General features: G+C 47.7%; 1 protein-coding gene across 1 annotated transcript; it reads right to left on the bottom strand.

The window, feature by feature from the left end:
* Positions 1–1759: 1759 nt before the first annotated feature.
* COTL1 (coactosin like F-actin binding protein 1) lies at positions 1760–18606 on the bottom strand (the record flags this gene model as incomplete). The annotated part of the gene is made up of 4 exons (XM_079541622.1): positions 1760–1870; positions 9426–9583; positions 18268–18350; positions 18530–18606. 4 exons carry the CDS (start codon positions 18604–18606, stop codon positions 1760–1762), a joined length of 429 nt encoding a protein of 142 aa, XP_079397748.1.
* Positions 18607–18967: the final 361 nt, after the last annotated feature.

Genomic DNA, 18967 nt, shown 5'->3' with positions numbered 1-18967 from the left:
CAAAGCTCTTTCCCTTTCGTTATGCTTCTCTTTGCTGTCAGCCCTGTTAAAATAACCATTATTTCCCTCCTTTCAGTGCAAAGCTCAGTAAGGTTGGTCCCAGAATGGTAATGCCCCATGGAAGTCTGTGCAGGAAACTTCCCAACTTCACTCCAAGTGTCATTCTTACTCCCAAATCTGCTCCCAAGCTCTCTATGGTTATTTTACATGGGTGTGAAATTCTCTTTGACCTAATTACAATTTCCACTTGGCATTTTGGTGCTGGAAATGTGGGCACAGAGCTGCTGAACAGAAGTGTGTCAGATGTGCCATGGTCACCTCTTTGCTTTCAGAGCAGGCAAGGGCTGTAGGCACCAGAATTGTTTTACATTTAAGCCAGTGTTTAATTGTCCCAATAGCACTGAGGTTACAAGAGCTCAGAGCCCTACACTGAGGATTGAGAGAGCTCCTAAATACAGGGTTGTTGTTGCAGGGAAGACAGAATAACAACAGAGCCTCTGAGAACTGTTCTTGAAAAACATTTATTTCCATAATGGGTTTATAGCGCTGACTTCCAAGCCTCAGTACAACAGTTCTCCCCTACACATGATTCTGGGGACCATTATCTTTGATGGAATGAAAGAAAGAAAGCCATACAGAGAAGCCCCCAAACCGACAGTTTGGTACCAAACAAACTGCGCCCAGGTCATCTCTGAGCCCGAGCTGTTGGGTGTCTCAGCCTGGCTGGGACGGAGCTCCATGCTGCATCCCTCGGTCACAGTGCAGGAGGCACTGCCTGCAGCCCCACATCGCTCAGGCTGTTGGGTTGAGCTGCACAGATGGGCTCACGGGCAGAGGAGGCTGCGAGGATTCAGCGGCTGCCATTTATGCAGATGTTCAAAAGGAAATCTACGCGTTTCGGCTTCACCTCCTGAGCCCCAGCGTTTGGAAAGTCAAATACAAACCCAGAGACCAAAGTACACAAAATAGTGAACAAATGTTCAGACATTTCTAAGCCCCCCCGGTTTACTGTGCCATGATACCTTCAGAAAAGAACAAAACCCCCACATTCGGATCGCGTTGGATCTTATTTTTAAGAGGGAGGGGTAGAGATGTAGCACGTAGCATAGCAACTGTCAAGCAGTGTTTAAGGCAAATTTATTCCCATTTATTAAGAGATGAAGGTTTGCTGTTTGTTCGCTTTGTTCTTTAAGCTGCTAGATCAGTTCTGAGCTGGATGCTGAAGCTTAGACAGTTTAATCAAAGTTGGAGTGCACTCAACTCGTGTTGACCTGAGCCTAGATCAGACAAAAATATCATTCCCAAAAGTATCAGTGAGAACCTATTAGAAAAAAAAAAAACAAAGAAAAGAATCCATGATCACAACTCCCCCAGAACTTTCTCCCTTCAGAGGTTGAGCCCAACTAAATAATACATACACACACGCATGCAGACAAAGAAGGACAGGATGGCAAGCTGCTACAAACACAGTGCTGAATATGGACCAAAGCAGAGCAAAACTTAAATTCCACAGATGCGAGAACATGGAAAGAGTTATGAGTTAAAAAAAAAAGGGGGGAGGGAGGGTGGAACAGAACCCCAAAGAGGAATGTTTGATGAGATGGAATGGAAAATAGAAGTCCGCTGTTCAAAGAAAGGGAGTTCTGAGGAGTGCACACAGAAAGCTGGGGGCTCAGCTGCCTCATCTCTCAGCTGTGTTAGTTTGCTGTGCTTCCCCTCCCTTGGAGATCCGGGTGTTGGTGCCAGGAGGTTCCTGTGGTTACTCAGTCTGTGCATCATAATTTGCCCCCCCGGCCTTCTTCAGCTCGTTCTTGATGTAGTCCTCATCCAGCTCTTTGTGGTCGCTGATCACAAATTCTTTGGCAAAGTTCTGCAAGAGGTAAAGAAAAAGCCTGTTAAATAGAGGATGCTTGTCCAGTCTTGTGTAAAGATGCCCCATGCCTGGAGGTGCTGGAGGACAGGCTGCATGGAGCCTGGGCAGCCAGCCCACGGCAGGGGCTTGGAGCTCAACGATCTGTAAGGTCCCTTCCAACCTAAGCCATTCTACAATTCTATGACTCAACACTGAGCAATTTTATGTGTCTGCTTCTACAGGCACCGGCTGCAAGAGCTAATCCTGCCCTGTGCAGTAGCTTGTCCTAGCAAGAAGTGCACAGCAAGGTTAGGTCAAGTGCCCTAAGTAGTGTGGAAACTAAGGAGCTGACAGCCGCCACAACCTTCAGCGTGGCCTTGGCCATGTCACCAGTCCTGTTGGTGTCCCAGTGCTTTTTGGGAGCCCTTCTCCTAAAAAGAAAGCCAGCTCTACAGCACACTGCAGAGCCATACCCCCGGATGGAGGAAGGATGCTTTGATAAAGGCAGAGCAGCATGCAGATGCTACCAAGAGCTTATAAGTCTACTTCGGTAGATTTACTGACCTCTCCTTTGAACTATCTAATTCACATCATGGCCAAAACCAAGATATTGTCCTAGAAAGGCTTTGTTAATAGGCTCCAGAGTGCTCTATGGTCTAATGATCCCAGGTGACCTTTAAGGACACGCTCTGTTAATGCACTGTGTACTGCAGGGCAGCTCGCTGGCTGCTCGAAGGCTCTTTGTAACAGTGTGAGCCAGGCAAGCCCTAGGCAGCATGCTGCTACGTGAGGCTGGGAACAGAGAAAACCTTTCTCAGGATGGATCTCTGAGACCAGGACTGCACAGTGCCTATAGCAGAGAGAGTTTCTAATTGGTTTCAGGCTCTCAGCCATGAGAGAGCTCTTTATTTGGTATCGTCTCGAGGGTCTCTGTTTGGGATTGCAGTTGGGTAAAGGAGGGGGTGGAGAAGGATGCAGCTTGAAAGAGCCCCAGCACTTCTTTCATGCGGTGGAAGAATGGAACGGAGAGCAGAACAGCTCCCTCCCCATCAGACCCCATGCTGCACTGATCCTGTTTCACACTGTAGGAAATCCTCACTGCTGAAGGGTTGATTAGGGAAAAAAAAAAGGCTTATAGTAGCTAGGAGGAGACTTGTCTGCTCTGCTTCAACCTATGTTCAGTTTTTCTGGTGTGAGGATGGACAGATGCTACAGGCACTCATCCATGTCTTAGCAGAGTTCAGGGGAAATGGGAAATAAAGTGTTTATTTAGGAAAAAAAATCATGTATGCGATTACATGGCTTCAGTGCTAGCTTGACTGCAGTGACAGCTGAGTCAGGCCCATAACCTTTCTGAGAAAGGTTCCATGAAAAACATATTTTATAAAGCAGGGAGGCTTTCCTTTAATGCCCTGTCTGCAGAATTAAGCTGTATCTGAAATCAGGCTGCAAGTCCACTCATGTATGGCCAGAGGGAAGCTATGTTCCAGGCACCAGCAATTATAATTACTCAAACACTGGACACTTCTCAAGTGGACACTTACCCAGACGATTCCTGGGTGATGCCCTATGGGGGTCAGTCACTATTTCATGTCAGAGCCACCGGGACACCAGATTGGAATAGTTTCCCCCCAGCAGTTGGCCAGATGGGTTATGTTCCCAGCCACTCTTCAATATCCTCTTAGCTGACGGGGCCACCTCTTGTGCCAGATTTGTGCCCTCACAGAGCAATCTGGGTCACTGCTATAAATAACAGAAGTTTATTCCTTTCTCTTTGCAGGTGCTGTAGGGACTCCTTTGGTTCTTCACACTGGCTCTCCCCCACCACGGCGTCCCATCAAGCCTGGCCCCAAGGGAGAAGGTGCTTGGGGTGAGTTTACTGCCTAGCATTCCTGATTCTGGGATCGTGCTTGACCTTTTTTCCAGCCACTCATTGCTCTGAACTGTCTGAGTTCTCTGGGGCTGAGCTTTGTGAAGATTTGTTCAGGGCACAAATCATAAGATGAAGGGAAGCATGGAAGCATTCTAAGATTGTTAAAAGCATCTGATGACTGCAAGGGCAAGAAGGCTGTGGCTTCAGATTGGAGACCAACACTTAGGGTCAACAGCAGCACTTTTCAGCCAAGGGCCATGTTACCCAGAGTTCACTCTTTTTTTTTTGATCCTGCTGAAAATGCCAGAATAAAAAACAACTCCTGGCTGATTTAATCAGGTCTGATGTTAGCTGAACCAAGCAATGGTCCCTATTTGTTGTGACTGTCATCTGCAGTTATAAATAACTGATCACAGCAGACTGGCTCAGACAAAGCTCAAGAAAAGATTGGAGCTTTGAGTAGCTAGCAGCAATGCCAGCATTGATTCAGTCAGCTTTCTGCTCTGCCACCAGATTTTCCTTAAGAGCTTCTTTCTCTTAGGGGTGGGGAAAGTCCATGGTGTTTCTTCCCTCACAAATGCCATTATCTGATGTCTCTCAAGTGAATTGCAGAGTACTTGTAGCTGCCTAAGGCATGATGCATAACTCTGATGCTTGAGCCCTCGCTATGCTGACAAGCATCTTCATTTCACCCCCTCTACTTCCTTTTCTTCATCCCCTACCCCCAAGCTTTTTACAACTACAGCAAGCCCTGCAGAATCCCAGCCTTTGTATTCACACCAGTCACCAGCAGCCTGCAGATAACTGAAACAATGACACCATTTATCACTCACACAACATGCCAGTAACCACAGTGCTATGCTTTGCCTCTTAAATCACTGAACGCAACACAGAAAGTGCAATTTACACATGGCTCTTCAATATACCAACCTAGCACTTGCTTCCCTTTGTGCCTGAGTAGCTGAGGGTTACAGCTAAGCAATGCAGTCTGCTGTGACATCCACATGTACCACTATGGAGAGAAGGGGCTCTGACCATGCAGGCCAGGTCACAAAAGCAAAGCCTGCATCCCTCCCTGGGAGGTGTGAAATTTGTGCAGTAAGGTCGGTCCAGACTTTCTCTTCCAGACAACTTTAAGGAGGAAAACAAAAAGGTGGAGTAGATTTTCTGCCTAATCCAGGCTCTGAATGTTTAGCATCTGGGGTCATAAAATTTCCCTGAGCTGGCCAAGGGAAAATCTGCCTGGTGCAGATACTGTCCCAAAAAGATCTGCGGAGGCCATTATAAATCCCAGCATGGGTAGGCCTGCAGCCAGGAGGAAAATCCTTGTATCGTCTATAGACACAGGGGTTCTTAGCAGTGAGTGATGGTGCCAGGTAGTCAAGCAGCTACCTGCTGTTTTTATTTACACTGGGCCTTGCTGTGGCCTCCACTGATGCTCAAAATCCTCAGATCCACCCTGCTTAATGTCACTGCTCCCATCCATTGGACATCTTGTTTTCTGTGCATAAGGTACTGCTTCAGAGGAGCTGACAGAGTCCATAGTCCAAGTTTCTTTCCCAGCATGGTGTGAGTCCTAGACCTGAGGTCATGTAGGAAGATGAGAAATGTGCTATGGCTGCAGCAAAGGGATGTTCTAGCAGGGCTTCCCTCAGAGCAAGGAGAGCCACAAGGTTACACGCACTGCAATACAGCACCACTGCCCTCCACTCTGGCTGCACCCAACCTGGTGCTGCAATCAGATAAGGGAGTCCAAGCCATCAGCAAAACTCCTCTCTTCCATTTCATACCTTGCCAACTTTTACACACATCATTTCCAGCCACTGGGAGAAGCCAGCTCTAACCTCTGGCAAACACATCTCACAGCAGTGGAAACTGCATTTCAGCTGATCTGCAAATTCTTCCTACCCATTCTGCATCCCACTGGGGAAGTCACAGGGCTGTGTTTCAGATGTGGGGTGATGGGAGGCTGCTTAAAGAAGTTACTTCTGTTACTTATAAAGTCATCACCTTCTCTAAACCAGGAGTAGGAGTTCATGTACATCCATATCCACTTGGTATGGTCATCACAATAAACCAGAAGAGAACTGTCAAAAAGTGCAATTCTGTTTCCCTTCCCAGCAGTACCACATATGAATTTGATTTTCTGATCGTAAAAAAAAGAAAACTATTAAATCATTTTCTGTTTAAGTTACCATACTCACATAAGAAACCCAGTGCACATACATGGATAGACCATTAGATACGATCTATTTGCCCTTAATGAAAGACAATAACCCCGTAAGTGGGTCCTTCATCATGACAGCAGCATCAGTGCAGTGAGGAGCCCAGGAGGAAAGAGAAACAAGCAAGGAAGATGAAGATCTGACCATGAGCTCCAGAGCAGGAATTTGGCAAACTTGTTGACATCACTGAAGTTGGGCAAATTCCTCACCAAAAATAATAATGAATCAAATGCCATGAATATTTGCTCACAGAAATGGAACTGTTTCACTTTGAATATGATTTATGCAAGTAATAGAGCACATGATTTTGTGGGGGCAGGAGTGCTGGAGAAAACAGAGAGGAGTGAAAAGTTATGGAAGGCAAACTGACAAAGGTTGGTCAGTCCCTTGCTCAAACAGCTCTTCAGGGGAAGTCAGTCCCATTGGGAAAAAGAGCTCCACACTGCCTAATGAGGGGTTAAAATCACCTGGTAGGAAATGCAGTCATGAAGGGAAACAAGTTTGTGGAGAGGAAGCAACATTCAGAGAAACAAAGTCTTGATTTCAGTTCTCCAGCCTTTCCATCCCAACCCTTCCATGGCAGCACTGCCACTCCCAGCCCTGCAACCACGGGGTCTGGGCTTGTCCTTACTCAAAAGAAAGCATGTAATCTCATCCTTCTGCCTCTCCCCAGAGTGAATGAGGCCATTTACTGGGAGGCCTGACTCTCCTGTACTTAAGCCCACCGTTGCCAGGTTGGACTTTGCAGGAATTTTTATGGCTGAATTGCACCTCATGCTAGCAGGCGTTGATAACCACACTGAGCAGCTCACAACAGCTTTGAATTCTGGGCTCAGGCCAGAATTCTGTGTCTCCTGAGCTTCTGGGATAAAGGAGGTTAGAAAACAGCTGGAGCAGAGGGAGTCTCCTGTGCTAATGCTGAGTGGGCCATGGCTTGTGCCACGCTGGGAAGAAGGGAAAGAAGGGAAAAGGCAGAGATGTCTTTGTTGCCAGGAACATAAAAGGTGAGTTTAAGACCAGTTTTGGATGGAATCCTTTGTAGCCAAGCAGAAAATATTCCCAGAGTCCTTCTGCTCAGCTGGTATCTGCTGGCATCTGTATGCAGCCTTGGCATGACAGCTAGTGGCTCTGTGTACTCAAACAAATGAAGCCCTTTAGCTGGAGTCACCATGGGATTACTGTTTTGTCAAATAAGTTCCTTAGCTGGAAGTTTTGCTCCTGGTCCTGCCCTTACTTCTAACCTTCTTGCAGCTGAACTGCTTGGACCAAGTCACAGCCTGCATCTGAGAAAATAAACGGCTGTGAAAAGTGCTACTCAGTGTTCCTTAAATGAGAAATGCATTTTTTTCTGCAATTCAAAAGAAGTGCACAGCCTTCTTTCCAACAACATCAAAGAGTCGATAAGGACATTTCCAAATAAGTAAGATCTGATTCTCAGCTAGTACTCTTCAGAGGAAATACAGTTATTTGTATCTGATGAGATCCATCCCTATAATTTTACAGCTATTACAGCTAAAAATCAATTGTCCTTGCTTCCTGAGAGATCTCCTGGCAGCCTCCTCCACTGACCAGCAGCACCACTCCCCAGCCACCTCCCACAGCCTTCCCAGCACCTGCTCCCCCATCCAAGGGAGGAATACAAAAGCAAGGGCAAGAGCCCAGTTGCTCTCCTTGCTTTGTAGCATTGCATCCTTTTGCTCAGGAGCCCCTAATCTACTCTTCAACGGTTAATATCCCTCTGGTTTTCCTTATGGCAGGTGCTACTGGGAGACAGTTAATAATCACCATGTGTGAACTCTCCTCGTCCTACAGATGCAGCTCTGTGGGTTCTGCTTGCTGGCAGGTACTGAAGCTGACTCTCTCTCCCTTTGAGCCTCTTGGTGGAAGAACAATGTTTGCTGGCTTTCGTTCAGCTTTGAGCAGAGCTCAGCCGCAGCTCATCAGTGCATCTACAACATATCAGAGAGTATAAAGCAGGCTCCTCTCACAGTGATGCTTTGGATAAAAAGCTCCAGTTAGCTTTTGCAAATATTACGAGATGGCAAACGCCCTTGAAGTTTCACTTCTCAAACTGGAGATGTGCTGTTCTGTAAGCCCAGCCAGTCTCTCCCATAGATCACAGAACTGGAAGCTTTTATCTGCTGTACAAAGAAGTCTCCTCACGAGCAGCCAGGGATGGTTCATGTTGCACTGGATTCTTAACTCACACAAGTTACTAATCAAATATGAAACAAGTGGAATTGCAAATCATACATAGCAGACCTAAGGGACAGATCTTAGAACAGAATTTGGGAATGCTACTCAGCCCAACAGAAATAAATTGTCTAAACATCTTTTAAAAATCTTCGTCTTAGTGATTCTAGTATGAATCATTCATTAGTTACGGTTGCAATAATGCAGTTTCAGCTGCTTCACATAAGCAGAGATTTGCTGTCCTGTCTCACAGGTATCAGTATGGAAGTTTCTTTTCAAAAGGAGCCCCTCTGCATAGTTGTTCTTTCAGAACATTTTGTTATATTGTTCATGCTCCCTATCTAAACATCCTCTGTTATCACACAAAATACCAATGAACTGAGGGGGCTTTGTTCTCATCCTCCATATGGTCCTACTGGAAGATATCTTTACATCATCAAGAGCAAAATAATTAAGGGAAATTATTGCAATATTCAGCTTATTCTCCTGGTGCAGCAAGAATGACCAGTTTATAAGGAATTAAGCAGCTGGCCTTAGGTCTCATTGAAAGAGCTAATCTTATTTTAAACGCTTCTTCAGAATACACGTGCTGAACACGAGCGTCGTCTCTGCCTTTCCAGCAGCAGCCTTCCACTCTTCACTTCTCTCTGGTAGGTGTTTGCTTTTCCTCACTTTGACAGAGCTTGGGCACATTGCTGGGGCATCCAATTCAAGCCCAGTCCTTCCAACGTGTGCACCAAGCACATTTCTCTTCTCTGATATGCCCACAGTCAAACAGAAGACTATTCAAACCTAGTTAGCTATTAAAAGCCGTCGGTTAATTGGTACTGCTAGGGACCTTAGACTCCATTTGATTGTGTCCATGAATTCACTGTACAGAGACAAAAGGCCTCAAGGGAAAAGTTTAAAAACAGACACAGATCTTTCTGTTTAGATTTATTTGCTTAACTTAATAATGCTTTGTTCTCTACCACTTGATAGTATGTCATTTTCTTATCAAGGAAAGAGATAAGAAACTTCTTAATGGCAACACAGGGGGAAGCACGTGTTCTCTCCTCTGGTAATAATTAAGATGTGTTTAAGTTCAAAGGTGCTTCTTTATGCCTGAGTTCTCGAAGGGCAGATGTCAAGTCTTCTTAGTAAGAAGTCAGGCAATAAGAAACGGTCTTCTTTTTAAAGGATTAATCAATAAGATGAAGCATGACTCGATGCTTCCCCCTCTCTCACCTCCTGCTGATGCTGGCAGAGCTAAAAGCAATGAGAACTGGCTGAGAAGGGTTACCTGTACTACTTCTTTGACCAGAGTCTTGTCGGTCCCGGTTTTGGCTCTCTGCAGGCCACTGACATCCTCTCCAATCCAGGTGATGAGGGCAAACTTGACTCGCTTGCTCATGGCATCACCGGTGGTGAATCGGACAAAGCCAAACAATCGAACATCATCTGGAGGGACAAAGCAACAGAAACAAGGTGATTAAAACCAGAAACATCCTCCCCTCACTGCTTTCTGCAGTAAGACTATTGCTCACAGATTAAAGACCGAAGAGCACTGATACTGCACTATGACAGCGTTGTGCTGGACTAACAGGGCAACACAGGAGCTCTGTTCACGTGTCCTTTGCTGGCAAAGCACGACTGGGAAGAATCTGATTTTGCCCATGCTTCACTAGTGCACTGCTAATGAGTTTGGAAATGGCTAACACACAATCAACAGGCAGTCTGAGAGCACAGAGCTCTGCCTGGTTACACATTCAGCCCAGAGCTAACCCAAGTTACACATTCAGACTGATCATTCATCTCTAGGTCACTGCTCAAGAAGAGAAGAAAGTGATTTCCCAGCCCGTCTGTTAGAGGATAGCCAGATGAAGATCACCTTTTATAAAATACACCCAGAAACTGGCCACTGTGTAAATCTGATCCTTTTCCTGCTTTCCCTTCAGCAACATTTGTGGCTCACTTGGAGTATGAGTTTGCAAGAAAAAGAGGAGGATAGAAGAAGTGTCTAAAGCAAATCTGAAGCTGCTTCCCCAGATGTGCTTTTCTACTCTTTCCCAAGCCCTGTAGACAAAGGCTTTGGATTTAAAAAATGTTCTGATCTTTGCTTTCCAGCCAGTTTCTGCCATATCAGACCAGACAAGAGTTATTTAGTTCGGCTCTATGTGTAAAAACCTTGAACACTCTTTGGAAGAGTTTGTACCTTCATTGCATAGCAGCTCGTCCACTGAGACTGCTGGACTCCTGCATGATAACAGACACTTGATAAGCATGTGACACCATCCATCCTGTCCCAGCCTCAGTGGCACGCAGGATGCTGGAGCCTTACCCAGGACTGTGCAGAGAAGCAGAGCAGATGGACAGTTGTGCAATCGTGGAATATATCTAATCATAGCTACTGCATCTGTTACAGGGCGCTCAAGACCTTTTTAATGAAGGGAGATGACTCAAAATAGAAGAACAGACTTGCTGTTTGAGAAGAATCGTGTTCATTCTGGTTACACTTGTTGTGACCAGTTCAATGTGCTTTGTTGGTACTTGCTGTCTCGACTGCTGCCAGGTGAGAACACGGACTCCAGGTGCAGTGACACGTGCCAAAATTCCATCCCTTAGGTCAGCACGCTCCAGGAAGGGTCACAAGAGCCCCGGCAGCTCCAGGGAATGGGGAAAAGGAGCTGGGAATTGCTCATCCCCAGAAAATATGCTGCTAGGAAAAAAAAAAAGGGAATATTCTCTGAAAGCTGACAGATCTGATTCTTAAACGCCGTGTTTTGCCAAAGTGTCAGTAAAGACAACTCTCATTTAATGAATGTCGTCAAGTTTTAAAGTCCAAAAGGACCCAAACACCTGTGTTCTCCTGTTTTGTTCTCTCTGTTTTTTGCCACTGACAGAGGACTACTGGGGAAAGCTGGAAAATGTATGTAGGGGTGTGTGAGCCTGCTGGAGCGTTTCAAACAAACTCTTCTGAAGATCTCAGATTTGAAATGAAGAAAAAGAGAGCTCTTACTCAGACGGATCTTCTGGCAGACCAGAAGAGCCAAGTGCACAGATAGAGCAGGCAAACAAAACTTCCCTCTCAGAAGCCCAATGACTGGCAAGTGCACCAAACCTACGGTGAGACTCCTGCTCCTGACAGTAAATCCTCTTGCCAAGATTGATTAGAGCCGTAAATGAACAGACAGCCAGGAAATACCCAAGGTGAAGAGAGACAGCAAATCCCCAAACGTTATTATTAACAGTTCTACGGAAAAAAGACTTTGCTTTCCCAGATCTGACGGGAAAGGAGGCCACGCTTTGCTAAGAATTGTACTGGGGTTCCTATGGGAACTCAGTGCTGGAAGGCACTTTAATGACACCAAGTCCTGTCCCCTACAGCTCTGTAACTGTGTCACAGCCCTTCTCGTGGATAATCACTTTCCATTCTGAGTGTGGAGGTTTTTGATCCCTGTTCTTCTACTAAAGGCTGTTACAGAGCCTGAAGCCTGCTTTGGAATCTACTCCTTTAAAATAAAGCTAATGCAAAAGTAGAATGAATGGGAACAATCCAAACTAGGGATCTGTCAGTATGAACCCAGGGATCGCTGGAAGCAGCAGGATTTGCTTCTCGATGGAGTTTCCCATCCTGTCTGAAAGCAGCTCGATCAGTGGCAGCACCCAGAGCCAAACCCAGCAGTTCCATGTGGGCTATCAGAACACCTGCACTCGGTGGCTGAACAACTACCTCATGGTGTTCGGTCCCAGTAAGTTTAATGAGCAACTGCGGGTTACATGTGGGCTCTGAGTCACTGCCCTGCCTGAGGCAGGTTTCCAATGTATTCAGTGCAGACTTCCAAGGCACGATGCTTTAACTTAGCTTGCCAGTCTGTGACTGCAGTGGCTGAGGAGCTCTTCAGCAGATGCAGATGAAGCCAAGAGGGAAAGTGAATCAGAGCCCTTAGCAATCAGCCTGTCTCCTTTCCCAACAGGACAACAGGACAGATGCGGGCTGTCTTAGCACTGGCTCAGCCTGGTTATGTGACCCTCCTGATGAAAATCCCTGAGCAGAAGCAGTTGAGTTTCACAATGAGTCTGAAGCCTGTTCCGAGCGATAACGGGATCAAAGCAGGACTTCTTTTATGCTCCCAGATTTTTCTCTTTCACAGTTAATGGGCTCTGCCCTGCCAGATCACCTCGCTGTGCTGGGAGCCATCGGTGCCATCAGTGCTGGCTCTGCTCAGAACCTCAAGCCGTTAATAATCCTCCTCCCCACCCCCCAAAAAAAAAGGAATTTTGCTGCATGTGGAGGGAATCCAACAAATCACAGACAGAAGGTTTCCTCTGCAAGAGGAAATCCTGCCTAGCTCTACACAACCACCTTCCTCATCGCTCAGCCACGAATTTCAGGGCGTAGAGAAGCAATTAAAAGATATTATTAATAGTTCTGGGTGGAATGGAAATAGCAGCTTTATTGGAGAAGATCTCACAAGTTACACACAGCAGAAATTAACCTTAATTCCTACTGATATCACTATTCCCTTAAGTGCAGTTGCACGGCAAGGCAAGAGGGCTATACAAACAATTAGAAGTACAACAAATGCCTTAATGAACTTAGTTATTGTTTCTCTCCAAGCCCCTTACGATGCAGGATTTCCCAGATACACTGATTAAACTGCCTTTGGCTGTAAACAAAGCTTGATGTGGAGCTGCAGAGATTTCCTTGATGGCATTCTCCTCTTTTTCATCCGCTCAAACCCTTTGTTTCAGCTCTACACAAAAATTCCCATTGGGTTAGAATGCACTGACTCATCAGTTAAAGCTATCAGCTGCAAGAAAGAAATCCACTCTCACATCATCATAGAATCAAAGAAGGGCCTGGGTTGAAAAGGACCACAATGACCATCTAGTTTCAACCCCCTGCTATGTGCAGGGTCACCAACCACCAGACCAGGCTGCCCAGAGCCACATCCAGCCTGGCCTCGAATGCCTCCCGTGGTGGCACTGAATGGCCACACTCTTGGCTTCACCTGCCTGCTCCATCAGGGTGACACAGCACGCAGCCCACGGGAAGAACTGCTTGTGTGTGCTCTCCCCACAGTGAGTTACTGGCAGTGCCCACAGGCTGCGCAAAGGACTTTTTCGTTGGGTTTATGTGAGATCAGCCTGTCAGTTTTCCACCTCTCTGGCCACCCTTTCAGCCACGTGGCTGGAGGTGCAGACAGAACCCATCCCAACCTCTCAGCACTCTGGTTCTGTCCCTGTACTGAAGCCTGTGCATCTCTGTTGCAATACTGCCTTGCACCATGCAAGCATGTTCATTAAGCCATCCAAGACAAATACATCAGGTTTGACTGCAGAACTACAGCTGGGGCACCAACCATGGCTGAGCGGGGCACCCAGACACACGTGCATAAAGAAGCTCCTCCTGCTCCCTCTGCTGTGCAGCATCCTGGTAGATAAGCCACAGCTGCCCTGGGGACACTGCCAGCCCTTCTCTGCCCTGCTGCCATGTGGAGGCAGGATGCTGGCATTGGCTTGCACTAAGTTTGTCTCCTTCCCTGAAGGAAGGAAGGTGTGCATTAATTCGTCACCCCTTGTGCATTTTTACAGCTCTTAACTCCATCCTAAGGTGCCAATGCAATCTTGGTGATCTCTCTCTCAGATCTTAACTCCTAAATTTTATATACAGGCCAGTGTTTATAGGGCAACTGTCATAAGCCCACATTTGTACCAGAAGCAAGTCCCACTACTGTTTTCTTCCTAATTCTCCTAAAACCAGGAACGGTTTTATAGGGTATTTATTTCAGCCCAAAGATTTCCAGTTCTTCCTCGCACTGAATGCACAGTGTGCTTTTGGTCTGATCTTTTCAGACACATGAATAACGATCCCATTTCATGCTGTCATCGCAATTATTTATCTGCGCTGGGGCTTTCCAAAGAAAAGGCTCATTATTTCTTTTGTCAGAGATGCATTGAGAAACAAGTGCTCACATGTGGCATGGAGGAAACAGTCTTCCCATCTCTCTACTACTTAATGACAGGATGAAAAAAAAGACATTAAAATAAACTACAGACAGAGGCCATGCAATGCTCTGCTGCTCTGTGGTATGGGAAGTGAACCCAGCTGTCCGTGCAGTCAGGTATCACTGATGCACCCCAAAGTTGAAGCGGATGTTTCTGCCTGGTGGTTTACGTTGGTATCTCAGTTTTAAGTCATCCTGCTGTTCTCAGCAACAGCAACACCAGCCCAGTGATGAAACTTAAGGAACAACAAAACCCAGAAGCCTTAACATCCTTCTGTACAATAACCTTCAACTCTTATCTGGCTTTCTGGCTTCCAGTTCACCAGCTCAGCGTTTCGCCTAAGTGAACTCATGTCCATGTACCACTGAACACCAAATGAAAGCTGTGCCTGGACCCAAGCCATCTGCAAAGGGAAAAGCTGCAACTGTGAAGTCAAATGGATGGAAAGCCCTGAATTAAGTCCTTGTTTAGTGCCGAGGTAATCTGTGCGGCTAAACCCAACCAAAACAGCTCTCAGCCAGAAGACACAGGGGGTGTCTACACTGCGTTTAATGACCCTGACGCAATTAATGCCCTTAACTTATGGTCTCCAGACTCTCTGGGTCACCCAAAGGCCAGTGCAGTCACGTAGGCTGGTCATTACACAGGACTGCAGGAGGACGTGCCATCAGCAGCCACCTCTAATCTCCTAATAAGAACTTGACTGTGTCAGTGGTTTAAACCAGCCTGATGGCTTTAGTTCAGAAAAGGCTGGAGAGGTGTTCACACCTCTTGGGCTGCCTTTGGAGGACAGACAAGACTAAAGCAGTGCCTACAGCCTCACAGCCCAAGTGTCTCTGTCATCCTGTGGCCTCATACGGACCTTGCCAACAACAGCATGGCAGTGACTGATAGGCAAAGGTTCAAGGATGAGGCTGTGCATGCAGCACAGGTGTCACACTGGGATCTTGAACAGAAGGGGACTGAAAATGCTTCAAGTATGAAAATACTTTAAGTACACGGTACTTTACAGTTTTCTGCCAGTACAAAAAGCTTAGGAAGATACAGCCCCCACCCCAGGACATGTAGCACGGTTCCCATGTGCAACACATATCTGAGAGTAGAGGAAGAGCTGTGGTGATCAACTCCATCTGCACCGCCTTCCTTCAGCAGCAAAGCACGGGGCTCTGCAGGGCTGGCTCCTAACGTGGTCATTTTCAGCTGCTGCTCTATTTAAAAGAAGCGATTTCAAGCAAATTCTTACTTTTTCCTTTGTCCTCAGCCTCTCTCATTCCCTGAGGAGGTTTACAGACTCAGTCATGGGCTGCGTGAAAAGAAAAGTGAGCAGAAGCACTGCTACCAACAAACCCCTCCGGCACCTCCCAGGTTCTGCCAGCACACAAGGCAGACATCCACCATGGACAGACGTCCTCCAAACCGGTACAAAAGGCCACCCTGGTCTCAGTGCCACATGAATTAGTGCTCTTGGTGACATTTCGCACGCTGAGCGTTTCCAGCTCACGCTCTCACCTTCAACCACCAAATTATGCTCAGCTTCTACCCAAGGCAGCTGCAGCACTTTGTGGCTTTGGGGGCAGTGTTCTTCACAAAACAGGAATTTGAAACAAGGAAGGAAGTTCATTCTAATGTCAGGGTTTTTTTAATCCTTTCACCATGTTTTCTGAAGCTGTTTGCATCAGTGGCAGCTCCTCTCTCCTCCAGCAAAACATAGAAGGAGCTGAGGTAGCACATGCAGCAATAGGAGGGAATCATATCTAGCAGCTCTTCCCAGCCCTTCCTACTCTTTCTTAATGACTTCATTCCAGTAAAAATATTCCAACCAGCTCTTCTTCATAGTAATATTTGGCACCTTTCTTCCAGATGAGAAGGAAACGACAACTGCCCATGAGCCCTGTTCTCAATCCAGTGGTCCAGACAAAGGGTGGCTGCACAGATGGAGGCACCAAAACCTGGTCTCACCCTCTGCAAGCGCTGCACTTGTGGGTAGAGGAAGATCCTTTTGGGTGCTCAGCCAGGAGCCTGGGACCTGAGCCTGCCTGCTTCTCCTGGCCTGCAGCAATTGTGCACCAGAGAAGGTTGGGGAATAACCAATAACCCCTGGCCCCTCATCTGCCAAGCAGCAGCCCTGCATGAGAAAAGAGCGAAAGGAAGGGAACCCAGCTGCTGTAAGGGCTGAGCTGCACATCAAAGTCTAATGGGCCACCTCAACCCCACTGATGCCTTTCACTCAGCTCTTCCCATTACCGTGCTTATGCCTAAAACGTGTGCAAATTCCTTTTTGTAAAAACACTCCAGCAGTGGGGCCAGCTTGCCACTTTGCTGATATAAATCCAAGTTTCCATAAACTCTGTCTATTTTAATACCTTGTTTTTTAAAGGTTTGTCACATGCAAGCAATGGTAAGAAAACAAAACTGGCCATGTTCCAAAGTGTAATGCATGCCTCCATTAGTTGTTCTTCGCATCCAACCCAGCCCGGCCAGCGACTGCTCCCTGCCAAAGCCCCTCCTCCTGCTTATCCACTCGATGTAAAGTATTCCCATGCTATGGCAGAGACAATGAGAACCATTCCTATAGAGGGTACCAGTCCAGACAAAACATCAAAAGTCAGTCCAGGCAAAATAAAGATATGAGCTCCTGAAAAACGAGGGGAAATAAATGGGGAAGGTCCCTCTGCAAGCCTCAGATGTCCAGGGACTTGGAGACACTCGGTTATCTCAGCCACAGGAGGAGACATAGAACACAGCACTGATGCTGGTGCTGTTGACCTTCCAGGAAAACAATGCTGAGATAACATTGGGCTGAACTTCAGAAGCACTGAGCCCTGGTCCCCCCGCACGCTGGCTGCTCTTTTTTATCCTAATATTGCACATGAAGAGCTAGGTGGGAAGGAGTTTTTGCCACATACGTCATCAGCTCTTCTGACATCATCTAAAGGATGATTTTTGGCTTTGAGAATCTTCCCTGCAGAGCTCCCAAGAACAGCTGGAATTGAGTAGCTGTAATAATCCTGGTGAGAACCCACTGCAAACGTCAGAGCAGAGCATTCTGAACCCTTCTGATCACCAACTGCAATGCAAAGGCTACAACATATTTTCTCCTTTGATATTTTTTAACTGACCAAAACCTGCCAACATTTAAGTCGCTGGAAATCCTTCTCTCTGACCCAGTGAATGCAGCCAAGCCCTGGGGCAGGGAAGACCCATGGAACAGGCAGTGGCATTTCTATGGATGTGGGGCTTTGCCTTCAGTGCCACAGGCACACCTGGAGGAGGGAGAGACTGTTCAGCACCCAACTCCTCTGCAGTACAAATATAACGTAAAAACACAGACCTAACACTTGCTCTATAACTAGAGGAGGGAGGAAGCTTTGCCAGCAGCAGAGCAGCATTATCTACAGTTCATTACAAATGCTTCATACCAGTGTTGTTAAACAGCAGCCACGCCGGGGGAGAAGCTGTCCCACATCCCACATCCCCCAGAAGTTATTTGGAGCAAAGTCAAAGCTTTGTAAAAGGCGTCGAAAGTTGCGATCAGGTGAAGTTAAATATCTGTTTATCTTTGGCTTTCCCTGGGCTTTGTTGATAATCCACATCCGACAGTGGAACCATCAGCTGCCACGTCTCAACCCGGAGCCCCACGGGTGGGTCGTGCTGTGCCACAGCCGCCTGTTCCCAGCGCATTGTTTGGGGCAGAACCGCAGCTCAGATTTCACCTTCTGAAAAAATCTGAGCAAGCCTTCTACACGAGGTTACATTAGCACCATTTATTGCAAAACAAGCTGTCTGAGTTCATTTTTAGGCACCAAAACGGAACGCTTCTTTGCTCGTCGGCAAGAGGTCACTCTTTGAAAACGCGGCGCCGAACAATGGGACTCCTGCTAATCGAACCTTTTGTCTCGGTGATGGTGGAGAAGCCATGAGAAATTGTGCAAAAGGGTGGAAAAAGCCCCAAGGATCTTAAGTCCGGGGGTGAAACAAAGGAGTGGTTGGACTATGGACTGCAGGGAGTTGTGCTTCATGGCAGCAGGAAACCCAACCGTGCAGGACAGGGGAAGCAGCACCAATTGCAATTCCCCCAAGTTTTCTCCCATCTCTCCCCCTGTATGTGCCAAAGGCATCGGGAAGGAGCTTACCTGTGCACTTCCTCTTAAAGGTTTCATAGTCTACCCCTTGGTCTCCGGGGACGATCGTAGAGCCGTTGTATTTAAACGTCACCCTTTGGGAAGGGGAAAAGAGAAGGGAGACGGGATTTAAAAGTCAGCCTTATGGAAGGCAAAGGAGGAGAAGGGGAGGAACGCATTCCAAAAAACATCCCGGGGATAGGGGGAAGAGGAGCCGGGGAACAGAGGAGCATCGGTGCCCGTCCAGGAGATGCCGGCACCGCGGTGCACCTACCAGTTCACCTCGGTGGCATCGTCCCTGACGAGGTTGTACGCCTCCCTGCACGCCTCCTTGTCGATTTTGGTGGCCATGGGGACGTTCGGGGGAGCGGGCCGGCGGCCGCGGAGCGGCGCGGAGATGAGGACCTCCGCCGCTGCTGCAGCCGCACCGCACCGCGCAGCGCCGAGCCGAGCCGAGCCGAGCCGAGCCGAGCCGAGCCGAGCCGAGCCGAGCCGAACCCGCTGCCGCCACCGGCCCGCCCCCGCCGCGCCGCCGCTGCCAATGGCCCGCGCTGAGCCGGCCCTCGCCCGCCCCTCCTGGGGCCCGGGGGTGATGCAAGAGTCGGGGGGGGGATGCGGGGCTGGGCGGGCGGAGGGCAGGGGGGCTCTCGGGCCCGCCGCGGTGATGCGAGGAGCGGCCGCCGGTGTCCGCGTAGCCCCTGCGGGAGGGAGG

This window comes from Tetrao urogallus, assembly GCF_951394365.1.
Source record: "Tetrao urogallus genome assembly, chromosome: 12".
NCBI lineage: Eukaryota > Metazoa > Chordata > Aves > Galliformes > Phasianidae > Tetrao > Tetrao urogallus.
Note: the sequence above shows the minus strand (reverse complement) of the source record. Positions and strands in the feature narration are given on the sequence as shown.